The sequence below is a fragment of the Dendrobates tinctorius genome, unplaced genomic scaffold (genome assembly GCF_039654945.1).
Source record: "Dendrobates tinctorius isolate UK_male_01 unplaced genomic scaffold, ASM3965494v1 ptg000422l, whole genome shotgun sequence".
Taxonomy (NCBI): domain Eukaryota; kingdom Metazoa; phylum Chordata; class Amphibia; order Anura; family Dendrobatidae; genus Dendrobates; species Dendrobates tinctorius.
Window position 1 is genome coordinate 302,882 of NW_027362086.1, and position 20,750 is coordinate 323,631.

The window sequence follows — 20,750 nt, forward strand, 5'->3', positions numbered from 1 at the left end:
TGCCCAGAACCCATTTGGGCCAGGCTGGTGGGACCTGGTTTTGATGTGTGGCTCCCTGTTCTATACGTCTGCAGTGTAATATCAGTGGCCTAAAGTCGTGTAACCCTTTCATTAACGCCCTTTGATGCCCATTTTTGTGCTAGATTTATAATTTTTGTCGCTGATTTTAAGTGTATTCACATCAGGGCACCTCAGTGCATTGTATGTTATTATTGTGATGCTTATTTTTTTGTTGTTAAACCTATAAAAACAGAAAAGAAAAAAGTGCAGAATAAGAAACTGGATGCATAAGAAACCAACTTCAGCCTTCTCTTCCACATAGACTACAGGTGACACAAGGGCGGACACAGAATAGTCTATTGGCCCATAAACATGATGTATAAAGATGAGGTGTGCAACCTATCAAGTGGCAGCGAGCCCCATGTAAACATCACCCACACTGCGCTCGGAGCAGCTCTCTATTGGTGTCAGCCTTTGTAATGAATTGACTGAGCAATCACTCAAGTCAGTCAGGCCCACACACACACATAGCAGACATCGCTAGCGTCTGCTTCGCGCTCTCGGGGTATTCTGTTTCCCGCCACACGCCAGCGTTACGTCACCGCTTAGGCCCCGCCTCTAGAACGGCTGCGCTCAGGCACATGCGCGGGTTTTCATTGTGTGTCGTCATGCCTCAGACAAGCACGCGCTTCTGGGAGCGAGCGGAGGAAAATGGCGGCGGCCACAGGAGAGGAAAGCTGAGGTGAGAACACAGAAAATGACTCTTGTTTCATTGCCGTCGGCTCGCGCAGTAGCTGGCTGCTGTGGGCACAATGTCTTCTGGTCACATCTATGTTCCAGGCGCTTGTACTGAGGCAAGGAAAGGGGTGAGGTGCTGGACAATAAGGTGCAGTAACCTACACTGTGGCTGCACAATAGACAGGGTAGGCGTGTGTGCAGGCCAGGGATTGCATGGTGGATGCAGGCCTGTGTACAGTTACTCGGGGCTGCTACCACACAGTGTAGTGAGTGTCATCAGGGCATTGTCACACAGTACCACAGGGATGCTGCAGTATGACTGATGGAGCAGGTATCAGCCTCATGATGCCCCCCAACCCGAGCAACGCATGATGGAGTGAGTGGGAATTCTGTGGAGAGCTGCCTGTAGGAGCTGTCGCAAGTGAATAAATTAGAAAACGTGCAATATACTTATTAAAAACCTGTGTTCTTAAGAACAAAAAATTTTAACTTTGTTTACTGCTTGTTGTCAAGGTTACAGGGTTACCATCTGCTGTTGTAGTCTTGTCTGTTTTAGCCACTACTCTGCGGTGTGGCAGGTTGCTGGATCGGGCAAGCTTTAGTACCCTCTTGCAGTCCTCCGATGCTGCAGAGACCACGCTGCCTCTATTGGGAACACTTGAGCGTGCACTACTCCCTGGAAGACATGGGGGAACCCGAACAGTAAATTGCGTTGTCCGTACCGGACATCTACTGTTTGGCCACGGACACAGTCAACTTTATAAGGCTTACCCCCAGTCACTGGTATCCAGTTGATGGGACTACTGTTCCAATCATCCGACACCTGCTACTGCTAAAAACCAAAAAAAAAAGCGTGGTTTCCCCTGTATTTTTGATAACCAGCTAGGCAAAACTCACAGCTGGGGGTGCTGCAACCCTCAGCTTCAAGTCTGGTTATCAAGAATAGAGGGGTCCCCACACTTTTTTTTTTTTTTTTTTTTTTTTAATTATTTACAGCACAGGAGCTAGATAATGAATACATCATGAGCTTCTCCTTCTCTCGCTGCTGTTAGCGGTAGCAGGTGTCGGATGATGGGAGCAGTAGTCCCATCAGCTGACACCAGTGACCCGAGGTAAAATTTATACCTCCGATCACAGCTGAGTGCTCACGCTTTTTTCCCCTCGTGGGAACCGCAGTTCTCTAACCGGCGGGGATGATTTTGCCGTGCTGCCATGCACATGACAGCGTGGCAAACACTGGATGTTTGGGCTCCCCTTTCAAGTGAATGGGGTCTGGCTACTGTTCTGGTACCCGAACCCAAACTTTTTGTAACTATTCTGCCAAACCCGAGGGACCCGAACATCCAAGTGTCTGCCCATCTCTTCTCCCTGGATGTCCAGAGGCAGAGGAGCAGTGCACTCCTGCAGACAGCACTTGGGACAAATCTTACCGAGGTCCATATGGAGCTGTAATGGCTTCCACTTTAAATGGAAGTCCTGATGCCCTGAACTGAATTTTAGTTTGTTCCCTTTGATTAATTTCCCTGCCATTAGTTTGAACAGACATTCTGTGCTGACAGTGTCTCTTTAAAGGGACTTTGTTAGCGCAGAATCGCTGGTCAAACCAAATACATTCGCTCGTGCTCCATGGCCAAGCCAATCATTTACATACACCTTCCCATGTGCTTGTTTTCCCTTTATCGCCTCCTTTCTCTGGCTCTAAAAAGCCAGAGATGTCAATCAGCTGTCAAGTGTGTTTAAATGACTGTCCCCGACGTGCAGTACCAAGCAGCAGTACTTAGTTTAGTTGGAACAGTCATTCTGTGCTGACAGTCCCTTTATGACCTCATATTTGTATACAGTGATGTGTAAGTGTTTGCCCTTTCCTGATTAACTATTCTTTTGCATGTTTGTCACACTTAAATGTTTCAGATCACCAAACAAATTAAAATATTATACAAAGATAACACAAGTAAGCACAAAATGCAGTTTTTAAACGAAGGCCTTTATTATTAAAGGAAAAGGAAATCCAAACCTGTGTGAAAAAGTGATAGCCCTCTTAAAATATATTAACTGGTTTTTCACAACTTTGGGAATCCGAGTTCAAATACCCATTCCACACCCAGGCCTGATTACTGCCACGCCTCTTCTGAATCAATAAATCACTTAATAGGACCTATCTGACAAAGTGAAGTAGACCAAAAGTCCTTAAAATCTAGACATTGTGCTGTAATCCAAAGACATTCTGGAACAAAGGAGAAACAAAGTAATTGAAATCTATCAGTGTGGAAAAAGTTATTAAGCTATTTCTAAAGTTTTGGGGCTCCAGCGAATCGCAGTGGGAGCCATTATCCACAGATGGCGAAAACATGGAACAATGCTGTACCGGCTGACCAAAATTATCCCAAGAGCAGAGCGACGACTCATCCAAGAGGTCACAAAAGACCCCGCAATCATATCCAAATAACTGCAAGCCTCTGTTGAGGTCAGTTTTTGTGATACCACCATAAGAGACTGGGCAAAAATGGCCTGCATGCAGAATTCCAATTCAAAAACCACTGCTGAGCACTAGCAATGTAGAGACTCGTCTCCGTCTTGCCAGAAAAGATCTGGATGACATACCCCCCCCCCCCCAAGACATTTGGGAGAATACTCTGTGAACTGACGAGACAAAAGTTGAATTTTTTGGAAGGGGTATGTCCCATTACATCTGGTGTAGAAGTAACACAGTATTTCAGAAAATGAACATCATGGCAACAGTAAAATATGGTGGTGGTTTGGGGCTATTTTTTTTTTTTTTTTTTTTTTTTTTGCTGCTTCAGGACCTGGAAGACTTGCTGTGGGAAATGGAACCATTAATTCTGCTGTTCACCAAAAAATCCTGAAGGAGAATGACGGTCATCTGTTTGTGACTTCAAGCTGAAGCGCACTTGGGTTATGCAGTTGGACAATGATCCAAAACACCAGCAATTCCATCTCTGAACGGCTTAAGAAAAACAAAATTAAGTCTTTGGAGTGGCCTAGTCAAAGTCCTGACCTTATTCTTATTGAGACCCTGTGGCTTGACCTTAAAAGGCAGTTCATACTCGGAAACCCTCCAGCGTGGTAGAATTACAACAATTCTGCAAAGATGAGTGGGCAAAAATTCCTTGAGTGTTCTAAAAGATTCATTGCCAGTTATCGCAAATGCTTGATCGCAGCTGTTGCTGCTGCTAAAGCTGGCCAACCAGTTATTAGTTTTAGGGGGAAATCACTTTTTCACACAGGGCACTGTAGGTTTGGATTTAGTTTTCCCTTAATAAAGACCTTCATTTAAAAACTGCATTTTGTTTACTTGTGTTATCTTTGTCTAATACTTAAATTTATTTGATCAGAAACATTAGGTGTGACAACAATGCAAAAGAATAGGGAATTGGGAGGGGACAAACACTTTTTCACACCACTGTACATGGCCCCATTACTATCCTGGTATATAGGGCTCACCATCACGCTGCACACAATAAAAGAAAAAACCTTATTCTACTTGCCTTCCCTCCACTTCCTCACAGCACAGCATCCTATTCTGATGCTAGAAGCTGATTTCAGCGTGTAGCGGCGCATGACATCACTGCCAAGCGCCCCTACACGCTGAGGTTAGCTGCCATAATGTTCAGTGCCCCCACGCCCGGGATTATGGGCGTGGGGAGCAGTGATTGTTCATATTTAATAACGGGCATGCATGTCAGCTGCCCTCTCGATCACATGTGCCCGCTATGGAAAATAATGAATATTCACTGCTCTCCTGTCTGACTTGAGTGCATAGAAGTGGATGGGACTATGGGTGTGGGGAGCAGTGAATATTCATTCTCTTTAATAGAGGGCACAAGTGATCGGCCAGCAGCTGCAGGAGTCAGCGGCTCCACTAACACGTTAAAGAAAACGAATATTCAGTGCTGCCCACGCCCATAGTCCCTTCCACCTCTCGCCGCTGGCTTAAAAGCCCAAAATGAGCCTTTAAGGCAGTGTTCCCCAACTTTGGTCCTCAAGAGCCACCAACAGGTCATGTTTTCAGGATTTCCTTAGTATTGCTCATGTGATAATTGCATCACCTGGACAGACAAGAATTCAAACACCTGAGCAATACTAAGGAAATCCTGAAAACATGATCTGTTAGTGGCTCTTGAGGACCGGAGTTGGGGAACACTACTTTAAGAGGTTTAGAATAAACTGTTTTAGCTGACCATCACATGCTATCATCACTTGAAATTAAGGTGGCTGTACTTGATAGTTTTGTTTTTAAATAGGGGGAAAAAAAATCTTTTGGATATTATATTTTCACTGGAAATTTGTTCATGCATAAATAGTTGATGGGCCATTCCTAGAAAAATTATTCTTTACCTCAGTGTTTCTCAACTCCAGTCCTCAAGACCCACCAACAGGTCAAGTTTTCAGGATTTCCTTAGCATTGCACAGGTGATTTCAACACCTGCTCAAGCATTAATTCCATCACCTGTGCAATACTTAGGAAATCCTGAAAACATGACCTGTTGGTGGGTCTTGAGGACTGGAGTTGAGAAACACTGCTACCTGGTGTCACTTAACATTTATGGCTTCGATGAATGACAATAGTGTGAAGTATGAACTAAATTGTGTTACTGTGTCAACATTACATGCAGAAAAAGAATCTAGCACTGGGCTGTGTGCACAACCCCCATCTGTGGACATCGGGCACTCGGACCATCCTCATGGAGTCGGTTTTTAACCATTTGTGGCCTGCTGGAGGTCATTTTGCAGGGCTCTGGCAGTGCTTCTCCTGTTCCTCCTTGCACAAAGGTGGAGGTAGCGGTCCTGCTGCTGGGTTGTTGCCCTCCTACGGCACCCTCCAAGTCTCCTGGTGTACTGGCCTGTCTCATGCTAGTGCCTCCAGCCTCTGGACACTACGCTGACGGACACAGCAAACCTTCTTGCCACAGCTCGCATTGATGTGCCATCCTGGATGAGCTGCATTACCTGAGCCACTTGTGTGGGTTGTAGAGTCTGTCTCATGCTACCACGAGAGTGAAAGCACAATCAACATTCAAAAGTGACCAAAACATCAGCCAGAAAGCATTGGTACCGAGATGTGGTCTCTGGTCCCCACCTGCAGAACCACACCTCTATTGAGGGTGTCTTATTAATTGCCAATAATTTCCATCTGTTGTCTATTCCATTTGCACAACAGCATGTGAAATTGATTGACAGTCAGTGTTGCTTCAGAAGTGGACAGTTTGATTTCACAGAAGTTTGATTCACTTGGAGTTATTTTGTCGTTTAAGTGTTCCCTTTATTTTTTTGAGCTCTGTATATATATATATATATACACACACTCCAAATTTTGGGGTCACTCAGACAGTTTTGTGTTTTCCGTGAGAACTCATACTTTTATTCATCAAATGAGTTGCCAAATGAATTTAAAATCTTGTCCAAATACTGACAAGGTTTGAAAGACAGATTTTTATTTGAAATAATTTTCTCCTTCAAACTTTGCTTTCATCAAAGAATGCTCCCTTTGCAGCAATTACAGCATTGCAGACCTTTGGCATTCTAGCAGTTAATTTGCTGAGGTAATCTGGAGAAATTTCACCCCATGCTTCTAGAAGCCTCTCCCACAAGTTGGTTTGGCTTGATGGGCACTTTTTGCGTACCATGTTGTCAAGCTGCTCCCACAACAGTTCAATGAGGTTGAGATCTGGTGACTGCGCTGGCCACTCTATTACAGATAGAATACCAGCTGCCTGCTTCTTCCCTAAATAGTTCTTGCATAATATGGATGTGGGCTTTGGGTCATTGTCCTGCAGGATGAAATTGGCTCCAATCAAGCTCTGTCCACATGGTATTCAAAATCCCTTCTACCTTGTACAAATATCCCATTTTGCAGACAGCGGGGGCACCCAACCCGGAAGTGGGGCAGCACTTCCGGGTGGCAGGAAAAAAAAAGAGGAAATCTGCAGCGCTTATAACGGGAAAAGCTGCATAAAAGCACTGTCCAGAGGGCATACCGGTGCTCAGCAATGTGGTCCCCATGTGACCCTGTTTCGCACCCACTGGAGGAGCTAGTGGTGCCTCCATGCAGCAGTGGACGCTCTAACAGAGTGGGTCCACAGACAAAAATGGAAAGGAGAGGAAGTCAAGTCGCTCCACTTTTCAGCCTGTGCCTTCGCCCCTGCAGCCGGTACCATGCTGACAAGCTTCACTGGTGAGTGTTATTACTCACACCTGTCAAGCTAAAGGCCCCTTCTTTCTGTATACCCTTTAGGCTAAAAGGAACGGAAAATCAAAACACAAGGAGTGTGCCTTATGCTCCCAGTCCCTTCCGGATAGTTATACCAAAAGGTTATGTCAAATATGCATTAGGCATACCTTGCATGAAGAGTCGTCAGTAAGGGCAGAGGACATCCGACTAATGTTTAGAGAAGAGCTACAGGCCCTGGGAGGTTCCAGTAGTGTCAGAGGGTGAAAGCCCAGCAGGGGAGACCACCTCACCTAGGTCCAGATCGCCTTCAGGTAATGGGGAACTAGATTCAGATATCCCGAGAATCGTCCTCAGAAGAAGAGCAGCACATGTGTTTTCCTACTGACAGCATTAACAACCTGGTCAAGTCGGTGCGTAACACTATGGGGTTGTGTGAAACTAAGGACCCCAAGACTCCTCAGGAGATAATGTTTGCAGGCCTCTCCCAACAGAAAGGTCGGGCATTCCCAGTAATACCAGCAATAAAGGAGTTGGTGAAGAAGGAATGGGAGAAGCAGGGGCAGAGATGATTCATGCCTGCAACATCCAAGCGGCGATATCCGTTTGATGAGGATCTGGCCTCCTAGGCTAAAGCTCCCAAGGTGGATGCGGCCGTAGCCTCCACTTCCCGCCAATCTTCCCTGCCATTGGAAGATTCGGGAATACTTTCCGACCCCCTAGATCATAAAGCAGATTCACTCCTCAAAAGGTCCGGGGAAACATGCATAGGGGCTTTCAAGCCACGTGTACTGGGAGATCCATGCTGATATGATTAGACCAGTTGGAGGAGAGTATAAAGAACAGAACGTCCAGAGACAAACTGCGTTCCTCCATCCCTCTAATCAGAGGTGCAGCGGACTTCCTATCAGATGCCTCGGCCGACTCTCTCTGCTTAGCGGCCAGAACAGCAGGGCTAACCAATGCAGCCTGCCGGCCCTTGTGGTTAAACGGGTGGAAAGGCGACGCGCAGACAAAATCCAAACTCTTCGCTATACCCTGTCAGGGTGAGTACCTGTTTGGTGCAGTACTGGATGAAATCCTGACCAAAGCAGGGGAAAGAGAGAAGGGGTTCCCTAATCCACATGTTCCCTTCTACAGGAGAACCTTCAGGAAGCCTTCGTTTGGCAAAAGGAAGGATTATAGAGCCCAAGACCGGTGGGGCAATAAAGATTTAAAACAAAAGGGAAACCTGTTTGGTAAACGTCCCTTCAAATCCGGAGACAAATCCCGGTAGCTCCGACCTACCGGTGGGTGGCAGGTTGTTGCATTTCTGCCATCAATGGAGGGCGATAACAGGTAACTCCTGGGCCATTAACATCGTGACATCTGGCTTAAGATTAAAGCTTGGCCAGTATCCTCCAGACTCCTTCCTATTGACTTCTCTGAAGTCCCAGGCTCAGCAGGAGGCGTTAGAATTAGAAATTAGAGGCCTATTGACCAAACACGTTCTCGTAAGGGTTCAGGCAGATCAAAGGGGAAAGGGCTTTTGCCCCCCCTTGTTTCTGGTCTCTAAGCCAGATGGCTCATTTAGAACCATAATTAATTTAAAAAAGCTAAATACCTTTTTGAGACCTCGAACCTTCAAAATGGAGTCTATACGATCAGCCATAAAACTTTTATTTCCCAGGTGCTACATGGCAGTCCTGGATCTCAAGGATGCCTATTACCATCTCCCAATACATATATGGCATCAATGGTTCCTCCGAGTGGCAGTCATGTTAGAAGGCCAAATATGTCATCTTCAGTTTACGGCGATGCCCTTCGGGTTGTCCATGGCGCCCCGCGTCTTCACCAAATTGATGCTAGAGGTGATGTCACACTTACGAGTAAAGGACACCTTAATAGTCCCGTACCTGGATGATCTTCTGGTAGTGGGAAATTCTACCTTCCCATGTAAACAGAGGCTGGCTGATATAATTTCATCATTACAGGCTCGAATTGGGCCTGTGTAAAAGCATCTAGGACTAAGCCAAGGTGGTATATGAACCGGGTCTGCTCGCTGGCAAGATGAGATAAATCGAGCTACCCATCTGTTGCCCGCGACATCATAACTATACAAGGTCCCCAGAGCAGAAACTTGGACTTTTAGAGTGTTGATTGAAAGCCCTATTTCACGCCCCTTCTGCAGGAACTTAAAATAACAGGGATAGGCACCGCGCTGGAAAGGCCTGCTGAATGGAAAGTTAAAAATGTCTTCCACACCCTGGTGTAGAATTTGGTTGTGGCTTCTTTCCTACTATGTAAGAGGGTATCAATTAGATTATCTGAGAATCCTTTTAGTTTCAGTAGCTGCCTCTCAAATTCCATGCCGTGAGGCGTAGGCCCTTGACCTGAGGGTGGTAAAAGGGTCCTTGCGAGTGGGTCCCGATTCCAAGGGAGGATCCATGGGTCGGAGACTGACATGGCCCCAGCCATGAAAACCACAGCCTCTTGGGCCAAAACGGGGCTATTAAGATGACTCACTCCTTCCTCCCTTATTTTTCTGATGACAATCGGTAACAGTATCATCAGAGGGAAGGCGTAGGCCTGGTGAAATGTCCATGGGGCTTGAAGGGCGTCGAGTGTATCCGGATTGTCTGTTTTGTACAGTGAAGCGAACCTTTCGACCTGCCTGTTGTCCCTTGTAATGAACATGTCTATCTCTGGCATGCCCCACATGACCGTTATCATCCTGAAGGTACGCTGGCTGATCACCCATTTGCCTTGATGCAGGGTATGGCGGCTGAGAAAGTCTGCTCTTGAGTTGTCCACTCCTCTGACGTGCAGAGCCGATAGGGACAGGAGATGTCTTTCAGCCAGATTTAGGATCGTCTCCGCGAAAGACATGAGAGGCTCTGATCGTGTGCCTCCTTGGCAGTTTAGGTACACCACTGAGGTGGTGTTGTCCGACTGAATCCTTGTATGGGTTCCTTGGAGCTGTGGGAGAAAATTTACATATGGCGTGATATATAGCCTTTAACTTCCTCACATTTGATGAATCCTTGTCATCGGACCACTGTCCCTGAACTAAGTTCTCATCTAGATGCGCACCCCACCCAAAGGGGCTAGCATCTGTAGTAACTATTTTTAAGGGCTCAACCACCCATGGGACTACTCCCGAGAGGTTGTTTGGATCTAGCCACCATGCCAGGGAGCTCATTACCTCTGATGGTAGGGACATTATGCACTCCAACTGTCCTGCAGTCTTTCCTCTTCTTGTAAAATGGCCCACTGTAACCTTCTAGAATGGAACTGGGCCCACTGAACTGCAGGGATACCCTCCCTCAAGGACTTCTAATTGCCGTCCACACTTTATTAATTATAGCTACTTTCTTTGGTTCCAGTAGGAGGAATTTTTGACTGACTGAGTCCAGATGAATGCCTAGGAACGTCTGGCAGGTTACCGGGTGTAGCCTAGATTTTTTTACAGTTGATCAGCCAACCTAGAGCCTGTAATAAGCTTGTTCTTTCTCAAAAATAAGTCCAGAACAAAAAAAGAAAATTCATTCACATGAGTAACAGTGGGTTATGCATTTCGAACAATAGCTTGTTCTTTCTCAAAGCTTTGAGAAAGAACAAGCTATTGTTCGAAATGCGTAACCCACTATCTGTTACTCATGTGAATGAATTTTTCTTTTTTGTTCTGGACTTATTTTTAGATAATAAATTGGACTTTTTTTGTGAAGCTGGACCTTCTTTATTTTTTTTTTTTTTTCTTCTTTGCCACGCTGCCCTGAAGGCCTGCATCCCGGCGTCGCCTCTTCACTGTAGACGTTGACACTGGCATTTTGTGTGTACTATTTAATGAAGCTGCCAGTTGAGGACCCGGGAGGCTACAGACTCTAATGTACTTGTCTTGTTGTGCAGTGGGGCTTCCCACTTCTCTTTCTACCCTGGTTAGAGCCTGTTTTTGCTCTCCTCTGAAGGGAGTAATACACACCGTTGTAGAAAATCTTCAGTTTCTTGGCAACTTCTCGCATGGAATAGCCATCATTTCTAAGAACAAGAATAGACTGTCGAGTTTCACATGAAAGTTCTTTTTCTTTTTTTTCTGGCCATTTTAAGAGTTTAATGGAACCAACAAATGCAATGCTAAAGGTCAGGTTTATAGCTTCTCTAATCAGCCAAACTGTTTTCAGCTGTGCTAACATACTTGCACAAGGGTATTCTAACCATACATTAGCCTTCTTACACAGTTGGCAAACACAAAGTACCATAAGATCACTGGAGTGATGGTTGTTGGAAATGGGCCTCTATACACCTATGAACATATTGCATTACAAATGAGGCGTTTGTAGCTAGAATAGTCATTAACCACATTAGCAGTGTATTTCTGAATGTTGGCTTCATTTGAAAAAAACTGTGCTTTTTTTTTTTTTTTTTCAAAAATAAGGAAATTTCTAAGTGACCTTAAATTTTTACACTGTAGTGTGTGTGTGTGCGTATATATAATTATATCAAGCCATGCCCGCTCCACATGCAAGGCCTCGTATAATAAATATCTAACCTAATATAATAAATATCTAATATATTTTATATTTCATGGGCACATCTTCACCACAACAGCTAACACTGCCTGTGTTGCCCACAGAAGCCAATCGCTAAGCATCTTTCATTTCACCGGAACGATTTAAAAAATGAAAGCTGAGCTGTGATTGGTTGCTATCAGCAACAGTTTCCCTTGTAGACAGTCGTGGTAACTGAGGCCAATTATTCTTATTTCTATGATGATATTGTCCTTCTGTAAAGCTGGAAATAACACAATTTATTACTGTGCTGACACAGACCACCCTCTGACACACACTGCAGTGGGAGCCCAAAATCAGGAACTCCTATGTCTGGCGTGAAGCATCTCATTAACTTAAAAATTCAAACACAGATTTAAAAAAACCCACAAGACTGATTTCTCCAACCCAGGTATAATTTTAATCAGTGTAACATCGCCAACTTGACAATGCCTGGTTCGCTTTAAACTTATTTATACAGCTACAACTAAGGCTGTGTGCACACCCTGCGGATTTTGCTGCTGTTCCGCAGCGGTTTTGGCCGCTGCGGACCCGCAGCAGTTTCTGCTGCGGTGTACAGTACAATGATTCCCTATGGGAATCAAAAACCGCAGTGCAGACGGTGCGGAATTTTCCGCGCGGATTATCTGCGGTTTTCAATCCGCAGAAAGAATTGACATGTCAATTCTTTCTGCGGTTTCTCCTGCGGTTTGCCATCTCCTCCATTGAGGAGATGAAAAACCGCAGGGGAAAACAGCAAAGCAATCCGCAGGTAAAACCGCAGGTCTTTTGACCTTCGGTTTCGCCTGCGGATTTTACAAAATCCGCGCGGATGAATCCGCACCTAATCCGCAGCGTGTGCACACAGCCTAATGCCACTCTAAATTAGTCCTTTACAATTTCTAACTAAATGGTATTACACTCAGGAGGCAGAACTGCTACCCTGTAAGGCTCTGTGCTGCGGGGACACTGCACATCCACCATGTACAGATGGGAGGGAACCTGGAGATGACATACAGATGAAAATAGTATTTGGCTGTAGGGAATTAGTTTTGCTGGCAGTTTATTTAAAAAGGTAGCCAACCTCAACAGGTTTAAGGCTGCCATACACTTTAGGTTAAATTATGCTGCTGGTTGAACGATTGTAATGTTGACACAATGTAAAATACAGAGTAGTATTGCATTCCAGAATCAACGAGTGCTCACAAAAGGTCCAGCCCCATGATACCTGCAGAAAAGAATCATACGCTGTCTGTGTATAATCCGAAAAATGATGCACGTCAGAGTGCATGTTAACTGTCTGCACCATTATGGCCCCTTCAGCACATACGCCTGAATCCCTTTTTACGGGGGGTGGAGAAGTTCGGAAGTAAGCCCCAACAGGACCAATGAACGTGTGACAAAACACGATGTGAATGCTTCATAAACATAAATGGCTGCAGATGCGCAGCCAGGCTCTAATTCATGCTACCCGTGCTTCAGGTAGCACGAATCTCCTGACAGATTCCCTTCCGTAGTCGAATGGCCTAATTTTTATGGTGTTTCCATTCATATGTTTTTGTTTAATCTTTCAGTTGTTACTGGGCAGCAGCTTTTTACTAATTTTCTCCGCAATGCAAACTGCAATTTGGCGCAGTGGTATGATACTGAAAATTCATGATGACAACGTCTGCGATCTGAAAGCTTATTCAAGCGAAAGCATGAAGAAAGGTATGGTTTCTATGCGTCTTCCATCTTTTCTTTTTCACAAGCTATTGTTTTCTGGGATTTATTTTTTTTTTACTGCAAAACTGCAGTATATTGTATTTCAAAACCATTATTAATTTACCCTTAGACTCATCCAAACTTTTGCAACTTCTTGGTTGCTGGACTTGAATTACAGAACATGTGAAAATACTGTACAACTTAGTACAAATCATTTTACGGTAGCTTTTGTGCTGATTGCAGAGTTCCATATTGCTGTAGCCTCACTGATAAGTGGACTACTTCAGTGGGGTTTTCCACATAGACCCAAGATCAAAACATAATAAGCCAATACCCTGCAGTAAATAAACAGCAATAGTGCATGAAAATAGCATAGGGTGTTTACTTACAGTAATTTTGATTTAAAAAAAACAATGCAAAAAGCTGTCACACCATGTCACGGGGACCCTATTCTGGACGGTCCTAAACGTTAATATTAAAGCCGTATCCCTTTACTATTTGTCAAGTGATATCTGTGTGGTTAAGGGCTGAGAAGGATTGAAACCTTGAAACCAGGTTTATGGACACTCAGCCATGGGGAAAAACTGATTTTTCATTTGTTTGTTTTTTTTTGTTACATTCGTGAGCCATGTGTTTTCATCCATCTATATTATAAAATGTACACGTCCGATTTATACGCTCATCTGCACAAGCCCTAAGGATCAGTTGTTATCCAAGCAGTCTGTTCCCCCTCAGTAAAGGTGCCTGGAGATTCCAGCAGTTAGATCCCCTACCTGTCATACTATTTTGGCATGTAAGACAATAAACATGGAAGAGCGCAGCATGAGAAGCACCAGGTGGTTTAATTGGGACGTTACAATAAAAGGTGGGGGGGGGGGTTAGCCTCTCACCTGGAAGGGTTGTGCACCCCTGCGCAACTCGGGTAGGTGACGTCTTTGTACTCCTGCTCTGTAGCTTCGGGATAGCTGCTGTGCTGTGCTTCCTGGTCTGGCCACGTGGGCCTAAGATCCAGTCACGTAATGCCACTTCACAGGATGTGACGTCACTTCAGGTCCTGTTGCCTGGATATGAACTCTATAGCTCCAAACTGCTCCAGCCTCAATCCGTCAAGGGGAATATCAATGTACTTTGTAAAATATATATGTGGTCAATTTAATTCACCTGAGGAAGATAGCGGTACGCTGCCGAAACGTGTAGTGGTCTAATAATAGGTTTGTTTACCACTAACCCATTGCAGTGTGTTCTATAGCCATAGCGCTCCTTAAATTGACCACATACCTTATATATTTTTTCCAAAATACTATTTTAGCATGTTTCATTAACTTGCTAATTGAGGTTTTCCACCTAAAAACTTAGAAGTGCTACTAGAATGATTTTCACAGTTATAGTTTTAACTGTAAGTTTGTGGAAATTGACATTTAATGCCATTTTTACTTCTTTCAGTGAACCTGAAGATGGTCACCAGTCAGCCAAAATATGACCTTATAAAGGAAGTTGGTCGAGGCAGCTATGGCGTGGTATATGAAGCATTAGTTCGCAGAACTTGTCAGCGTGTAGCCGTTAAAAAAATTCGCTGTCGGGCACCAGAAAATGTTGAATTAGCATTGCGTGAATTTTGGGCATTGAGCAGCATCCAGGGTCAACACCCTAATGTAATCCACCTGGAGGAGTGTGTCCTACAGAGAGATGGCACAGTACAACGCATGCTACATGGATCCAGCTCTGGGCTTTATCTTCCGGTGAGAAGACAACAGCATTTTTGTGGTGTGGTTAACTCAAAGTATGGTAAAATGTAATTTAATTTGGACCATGTGTTACTTCAAGCCTGAATATTAAATTACTGCTGTCATCAGAAGCAGATTTCACAGTGCAATCTGCATGCACTGTTAAATAGATCTTTTAAACCTGATGAGTCTGGTGTACCTAATTTGAAAATCCAAGTCAGCTTTACTTAAAGTACAAACCTGATATTATAAAGGAAAAACATTCTGAGTCAAAACTGTAATCAGTGTCCATCCACCCAGCTTGACTGATGGTGACAGCTTGTACTAAGCCGTGTGAGGTCTCGGCAGCAACAGTGAAGAGGTACATTGTAGAGCTGCAGGTCAGGTAAAGTAGATGGAGCTTGAGTTAAATTGTCAAAAAAATTTACCCATCTGTTCTGATGTGGATTTTCAAAGTCAGTATACCAGCCTTATCATATCTAAGATCAATTTAAAAAAAAAAGTATGCAGATTCTGTTCTGAAATCTGATGAAAGTCTCACTTTATATTTATTTTTGGGGAAATTACCATTTTCACCTAAAGGTACTGTCACACTTAGTGATGTACCAGCGATCCCGACCAGCGATATGATGCGGTCAGGATCGCTGGTACATCGCTAAGTGGTCGCTAGTGAGCTGCCACACAGGCAGATCTCACCAGCGACATCGCTGGGGACGGGGGTCGCTACTTACCTGTCACACCAGGCGATCCTGCGTCCTCCCGCCGAGTCCACGCGTCGCTCGTCCTCACAGCAGGAAGCTGACGACGAGAAACAGTCCTGAAAGTTCTCGCGCGATCAGCGATAACCAGCGGGGGGAGCCGGTCGTAGGTAAGTATCACACATGGCGATATCGCTAGCAATATCGCTATAACGTCACTAGTTATAGCGATATAGCTAACGATATCTCTTAGTGTGACATGCCCTTAACAGCTGAACCGTTAACACTTTTTTTTTTTTTTCAAAAGGTGCAAATAGTTATTGCTTTTGGCTAGTTTCTGAAGTGTGTGTGCTCACAGTTATCATATGCTTCACTATTATCTACACTAAATTTTACATACTTAGTATTTTGGGTGAATGGACTAAATAATTTGTGTTAAAGTGTTTTACATGAAACCGACAGTTAAATGTCCAAATTTGATTGGACTAAGCCTCTATTTTAATGCAAAATACAGCTGGTATGATGTTTAAAGTGACCCTTCATTTCCCACCTTAAGGGCCTTTTACACATAGTGATATCACTAAAGCGTCACCGATTTTGTGACGCCACAGCGATATCGCTAGCGATCTCTCTTTGTGTGACACGTACCTGCGACCCCCCCCCTGCTGGATATCGCTGATCGCACTCTAATGTCCTGGGCCATTTTTTCCTCGTTGGCGTCCTGCTGGCGCCGACTAGCGACGCATGGACGTAGGCGGAAGTCGTCATCGTCACTGCGGTGTGTCAGGTAAGCGCGACCACTGATGGATCGCTTATCGCTGCTGTGTCGCTGATGAGATCTGCCTGTTTAGCAGCTCACTAGCAACCATTTAGTGATGCACCAGCGATCCTGACCAGATTGTATGATTGTCGGGATCGCTGGTGCATCGCTAAATGTATCAGGACCTTTAGGCTCATTCCCTTCAGTTTATATGTGGCAGTTACCTGATATCTATCTTTTCCTGGTGATTAAGAAACCTGTACTGTAAATCCTGTCTGCCCTTGCAGAAAAGAAATCAGCTCCTTGACACACACACTTCAAATGACAATGTAATAGATTTGTTTGTATGTGCAGTAGCCAGCCTGTGGAGGCAGAGCCTTAAGGCCCCGTTACACATAACGATGTCCCAGCGATCCCACCAACGATTCGACATGATGGGATCGCTGGGACATCGTTAGACTGATTGCTGGTGAGCTGTCACAAGACAGCCCCTCCAGCGATCAGGACCAGCGACACTGGATGCTGGTTTCTAATGTAAACATCGGGTATCCAGGAGCCGCGGCTCCTGGATACCCGATGTTTACATTAGAAACCAGCGTCGCTGATCGTTGGTCTCTCGCTGCCACACGCAGCGATGCGTGCTGGCCAGCGGGAGACCAGTGATCGAAAAAAGGCCCAGGCCGATCCAGCATGATCAGCGATACCCGGCAGGGGGGCCGGTCCCTGATCCCCGTCTCACACACAGCGATCTCGCTGGCGAGATCGCTGTGGCGTCACAAAATCAGTGATCGCGCTAGCGAGATCGCTGTGTGTGACGGGACCTTTAATAAGGAGACAGGGTGTCTCTCAGACTAGAACAGACTCCCATACATTACAGCTGTGCCTCAATGAAGGTGAGATAAAAAGTGTAAATATTCTCTGTAAACACACATCATTTTAGAGCTCGGGAAACAGTTGCTCCAAGTATTTTTCATGTGATTTTTTTTTTTTTTTTTTTTTTAAATCACCTCTTTTTTTTCTGAATTTGATTTTCTTTTTTTTAGTTGGTAGAAACTTCTTTGAAAGGTGAAATTGCATTTGACCCACGCAGCACTTACTGCCTTTGGTTTGTAATGGACTTCTGTGATGGAGGGGATATGAATGAATACATCTTAACTCGAAGGCCAAGTCGTCGAACCAACACCAGCTTCATGCTTCAACTAAGTAGTGCACTTGCATTCCTACACAAGAATCAGATCATACATCGCGATCTAAAACCTGACAACATTCTTGTCTGCAAAGCCCGGGATGGTATGGACGAGCCTACTTTGAAAGTAGCTGATTTTGGATTAAGCAAAGTATGCTCCAGTTCAGGGCTGAATCCAGAAGAACCGGCAAGTGTCAACAAGAGCTTTTTATCCACAGCTTGTGGTACTGATTTCTACATGGCTCCTGAGGTATGGGAGGGTCATTATACTGCAAAAGCAGACATTTTTGCACTTGGAATTATTCTTTGGGCCATGTTAGAGCGTATAACCATTTTGGATACTCACACCAAAAAAAGGCTTCTTGGTGGCTATGTGCAGAGAGGTGCTCAAGTCGTTCCTGTTGGGGAGGCATTGCTGGAAAACCCTAAAATGGAACTCACTATTCCCTTGAAGAAAAAGTCAATGAATCGACATATGAAACAGCTGCTTCAGCAGATGCTGTCCGCTAACCCTCAGGAGCGCCCAGATGCCTTTCAGCTTGAACTTCGCCTCATTCAGATTGCTTTCAGAGACTATACATGGGAAACGTGACTTTTTAAGATTTAGAGCTTGCAGAGCATTTTGAATTGGATGTAAATTTCTAGGTATGTTTAATTGCATTGCAGGCGTACTGACCCTTATACATTACTTATACCCATAGACCGATAAAAGCTGTAATGTTATTTGATTCACTCTTGCTTTACCTCTTTTCAATATGTCCTGCCTTAAAGGGAATCTGTCACCCTTTTTTTCGACTATGAGCTGCCACCACTGACATCAGGGGCTTATCTACAGCATTCTGTAATGCTGTAGATAAGCCCCCGATGTAACCTGAAAGAAAAAAGTTAGGTTATACTCACCAGGGGGCTGTCCAGTCTTGGTCCGTTGGGTGTTGTGGTCCGGCGCCTCCCAACTTCTAACTGTGACGTCCTCTTCTTTTCTTCCTGTCGTGGCTTCGGCGCAGGCACACTGCTCTGCCCTGTTGAGGGCAGAGCAGAATAGTGCAGTGCGCCTGTGCAGGAGCCGCGACGGGAAGGAAAGAAGAGGACTGCATCGTATGAAGATGGGAGGCGCTGGACCGGACCGAACACCGAGGTGAGTATAATCTAACTCTTTATTTCTTATCTTTCAAGTTACGTCGGGGGCTTATCTACAGCATTACAGAATTCTGTAGATAAGCCCCTTATGTCAGTGGCGGCAGCTCATAGTCGAAAAAAAGGGTGACAGATTCCCTTTAATGAGCACATACCAATTTTTCTTTTTGCAAACATTGAAAGACCTTATCAAGAAGCCTTGTAATATACATTTTTTTTTTTTTTTTTTTTTTTTTTTAAATCAAAGGAGAACCTTTTCTGCTTTTGCATAAGGGGGAGCTTCCAGAGATCTAGTGAGCAGGCAAATTAAAGTATTACAAGGCAATAAGGGGGTCTTTGTTATCTCATTAAAGGGATTGCCCACTACCCCTGATTAAAATAAGAAAAGCTTATACTCTCCTCCCACATAGGCACTGTTCCAGTAATGTCAGCACCTGTTTCCCTGTTACTCTGGCATAACAATCAGTGGCCACTAATGGGCGGGCTGCACTTTTCACACTTCAGTCAATGTCCAGGGAAAGTGTGAGTTAAAGCAGGCCATTAGCCCTGTAGCACTTATATAATGTCGCTGATGTGCAAGGCGAGTATTTGTTTTATTTATTTTTTAATTGTTTTAGACTGGGGAGTACAGCACTTAGGAGTTGTCTACTTCTTGGACAATGCCTTCAATTCTTTTCTTGTAGTCAGTGGGGTGGCCCAATGCTGCTTCCAAATTCCTTCTCTGCAATTTTTTATTTCAAAATGCAGCAGCCATTGTGTGTTTGAGATGGGTTGTAGCTGTCTGCAGAATGGTAACCCTGAATACAATGGTGCTGGAAATAAAATAACATGAACCAGTTACCTTCCTTATTTGCGTGTTGCAACATTACAGAATCTGTCCTGAGTATTTCGCTTTTATTGCTAAGTAGCTCAACAATTTTCTTAGTTTGGGAGTTCTTGAAAAATATTGGATATTGGCCAACTATGAGGAAAGAGGGAATTTTAACGTTACCATTGCACATTCCATTGGGATTACTAAACCTCCCAAAGAATGTATGTGCTACCTGCTGCTGTGTGAATGGAGTGCCAGATTGCATGAATCACTCTGAATGTCTATTTATTGATACAGAAGATACTTGTTGTTCGGTGTCACATGCGACTGTTGCCGGCCGTTTTCATTATGGCTTATTTTGATTGACCACCTAACCTTGTGAACAACTGATAATTATTTATGATCCTTGTTTGTTATAGAATCATGGAATTGATGTGTATGGGCCCTGTGTTATGGAAAAGATAGGAACCTTGAAGGGTTTATTTTTTTTTTTTATATTTAGGTTACACAATGTAATTATGAAACCTTTTAATACTAAATTAATGTTTTGGAGGCTTTTTCAGAAAGATGGTTGAACCCTTTGGTAAACTTAAGTACTCATACTCACCCCTGCTTTGAGCAGTAATTGTTACACCACTGGCCTTCAAAGCTCATTTCCAAAATAATGGTTTGCATGGAAAGAAATGACATCCTACCTCCCAGATTATGATTATTCTCACATCGTGAGTTTACATTGAGCAGTTTTACACTATTCATCAACGTATTTTCTGTGACTTATATTTTTTTTATTGTTTTAAACTTTAAAATTTTTATTTTAAAACTTTGAAGGAAAAAACAATTTTATTGTGAATTTTTTTTTCTGTTAATAAATGGTGAAAAGAAATTTGTTTGTTTTGTGACCGGTTTTCTCGTGTCCTGATCAATACTAAGTTATTTTAAGATGTATATTTCCTCTTCCTTTCCCTTGTCTACTTGACAGTCGAGTGTAGGTTTTTTTGTTTTTTTTTTTTTTAGTTTTTTTTTTTAAAAGAAAGTGCAGAAAATGAGTTTCAAAAATTGGCGGGCTGACGCCCTGAATCACTGAATGTTTTACAGTTGTTGCTCCAGCATGACTGCATGGACTTTGTACAAAGATAAGCTGGTGCTGTTTTTCACAGTACAGCAAAAAGAATTTTTATCTCCTGACAACCTGGTTCATTATTTCCTGCTTAGCACAGGAGCCTGTTGGTAATGCTGTTACAGAAATAGGAAGCACACCGACACTGCCTTTTTTATTCACGGT

General features: G+C 44.0%; 1 protein-coding gene across 3 annotated transcripts; it reads left to right on the top strand.

The window, feature by feature from the left end:
* Positions 1 to 479: 479 nt before the first annotated feature.
* On the top strand, positions 480 to 20,351 carry PDIK1L (PDLIM1 interacting kinase 1 like). 3 transcript variants are annotated; one of them, XM_073564029.1, is made up of 4 exons: positions 480 to 742; positions 13,026 to 13,161; positions 14,599 to 14,894; positions 17,381 to 20,351. In XM_073564029.1, exons 2-4 carry the CDS (start codon positions 13,065 to 13,067, stop codon positions 18,113 to 18,115), a joined length of 1,128 nt encoding a protein of 375 aa, XP_073420130.1. In that variant the 5' UTR covers positions 480 to 742; positions 13,026 to 13,064; the 3' UTR covers positions 18,116 to 20,351. The 3 variants fall into 3 exon arrangements, with proteins under 3 accessions (XP_073420130.1, XP_073420129.1, XP_073420131.1); XM_073564028.1 differs by lacking the exon at positions 480 to 742 and adding an exon at positions 744 to 866; XM_073564030.1 differs by lacking the exon at positions 480 to 742 and adding an exon at positions 774 to 886.
* Positions 20,352 to 20,750: the final 399 nt, after the last annotated feature.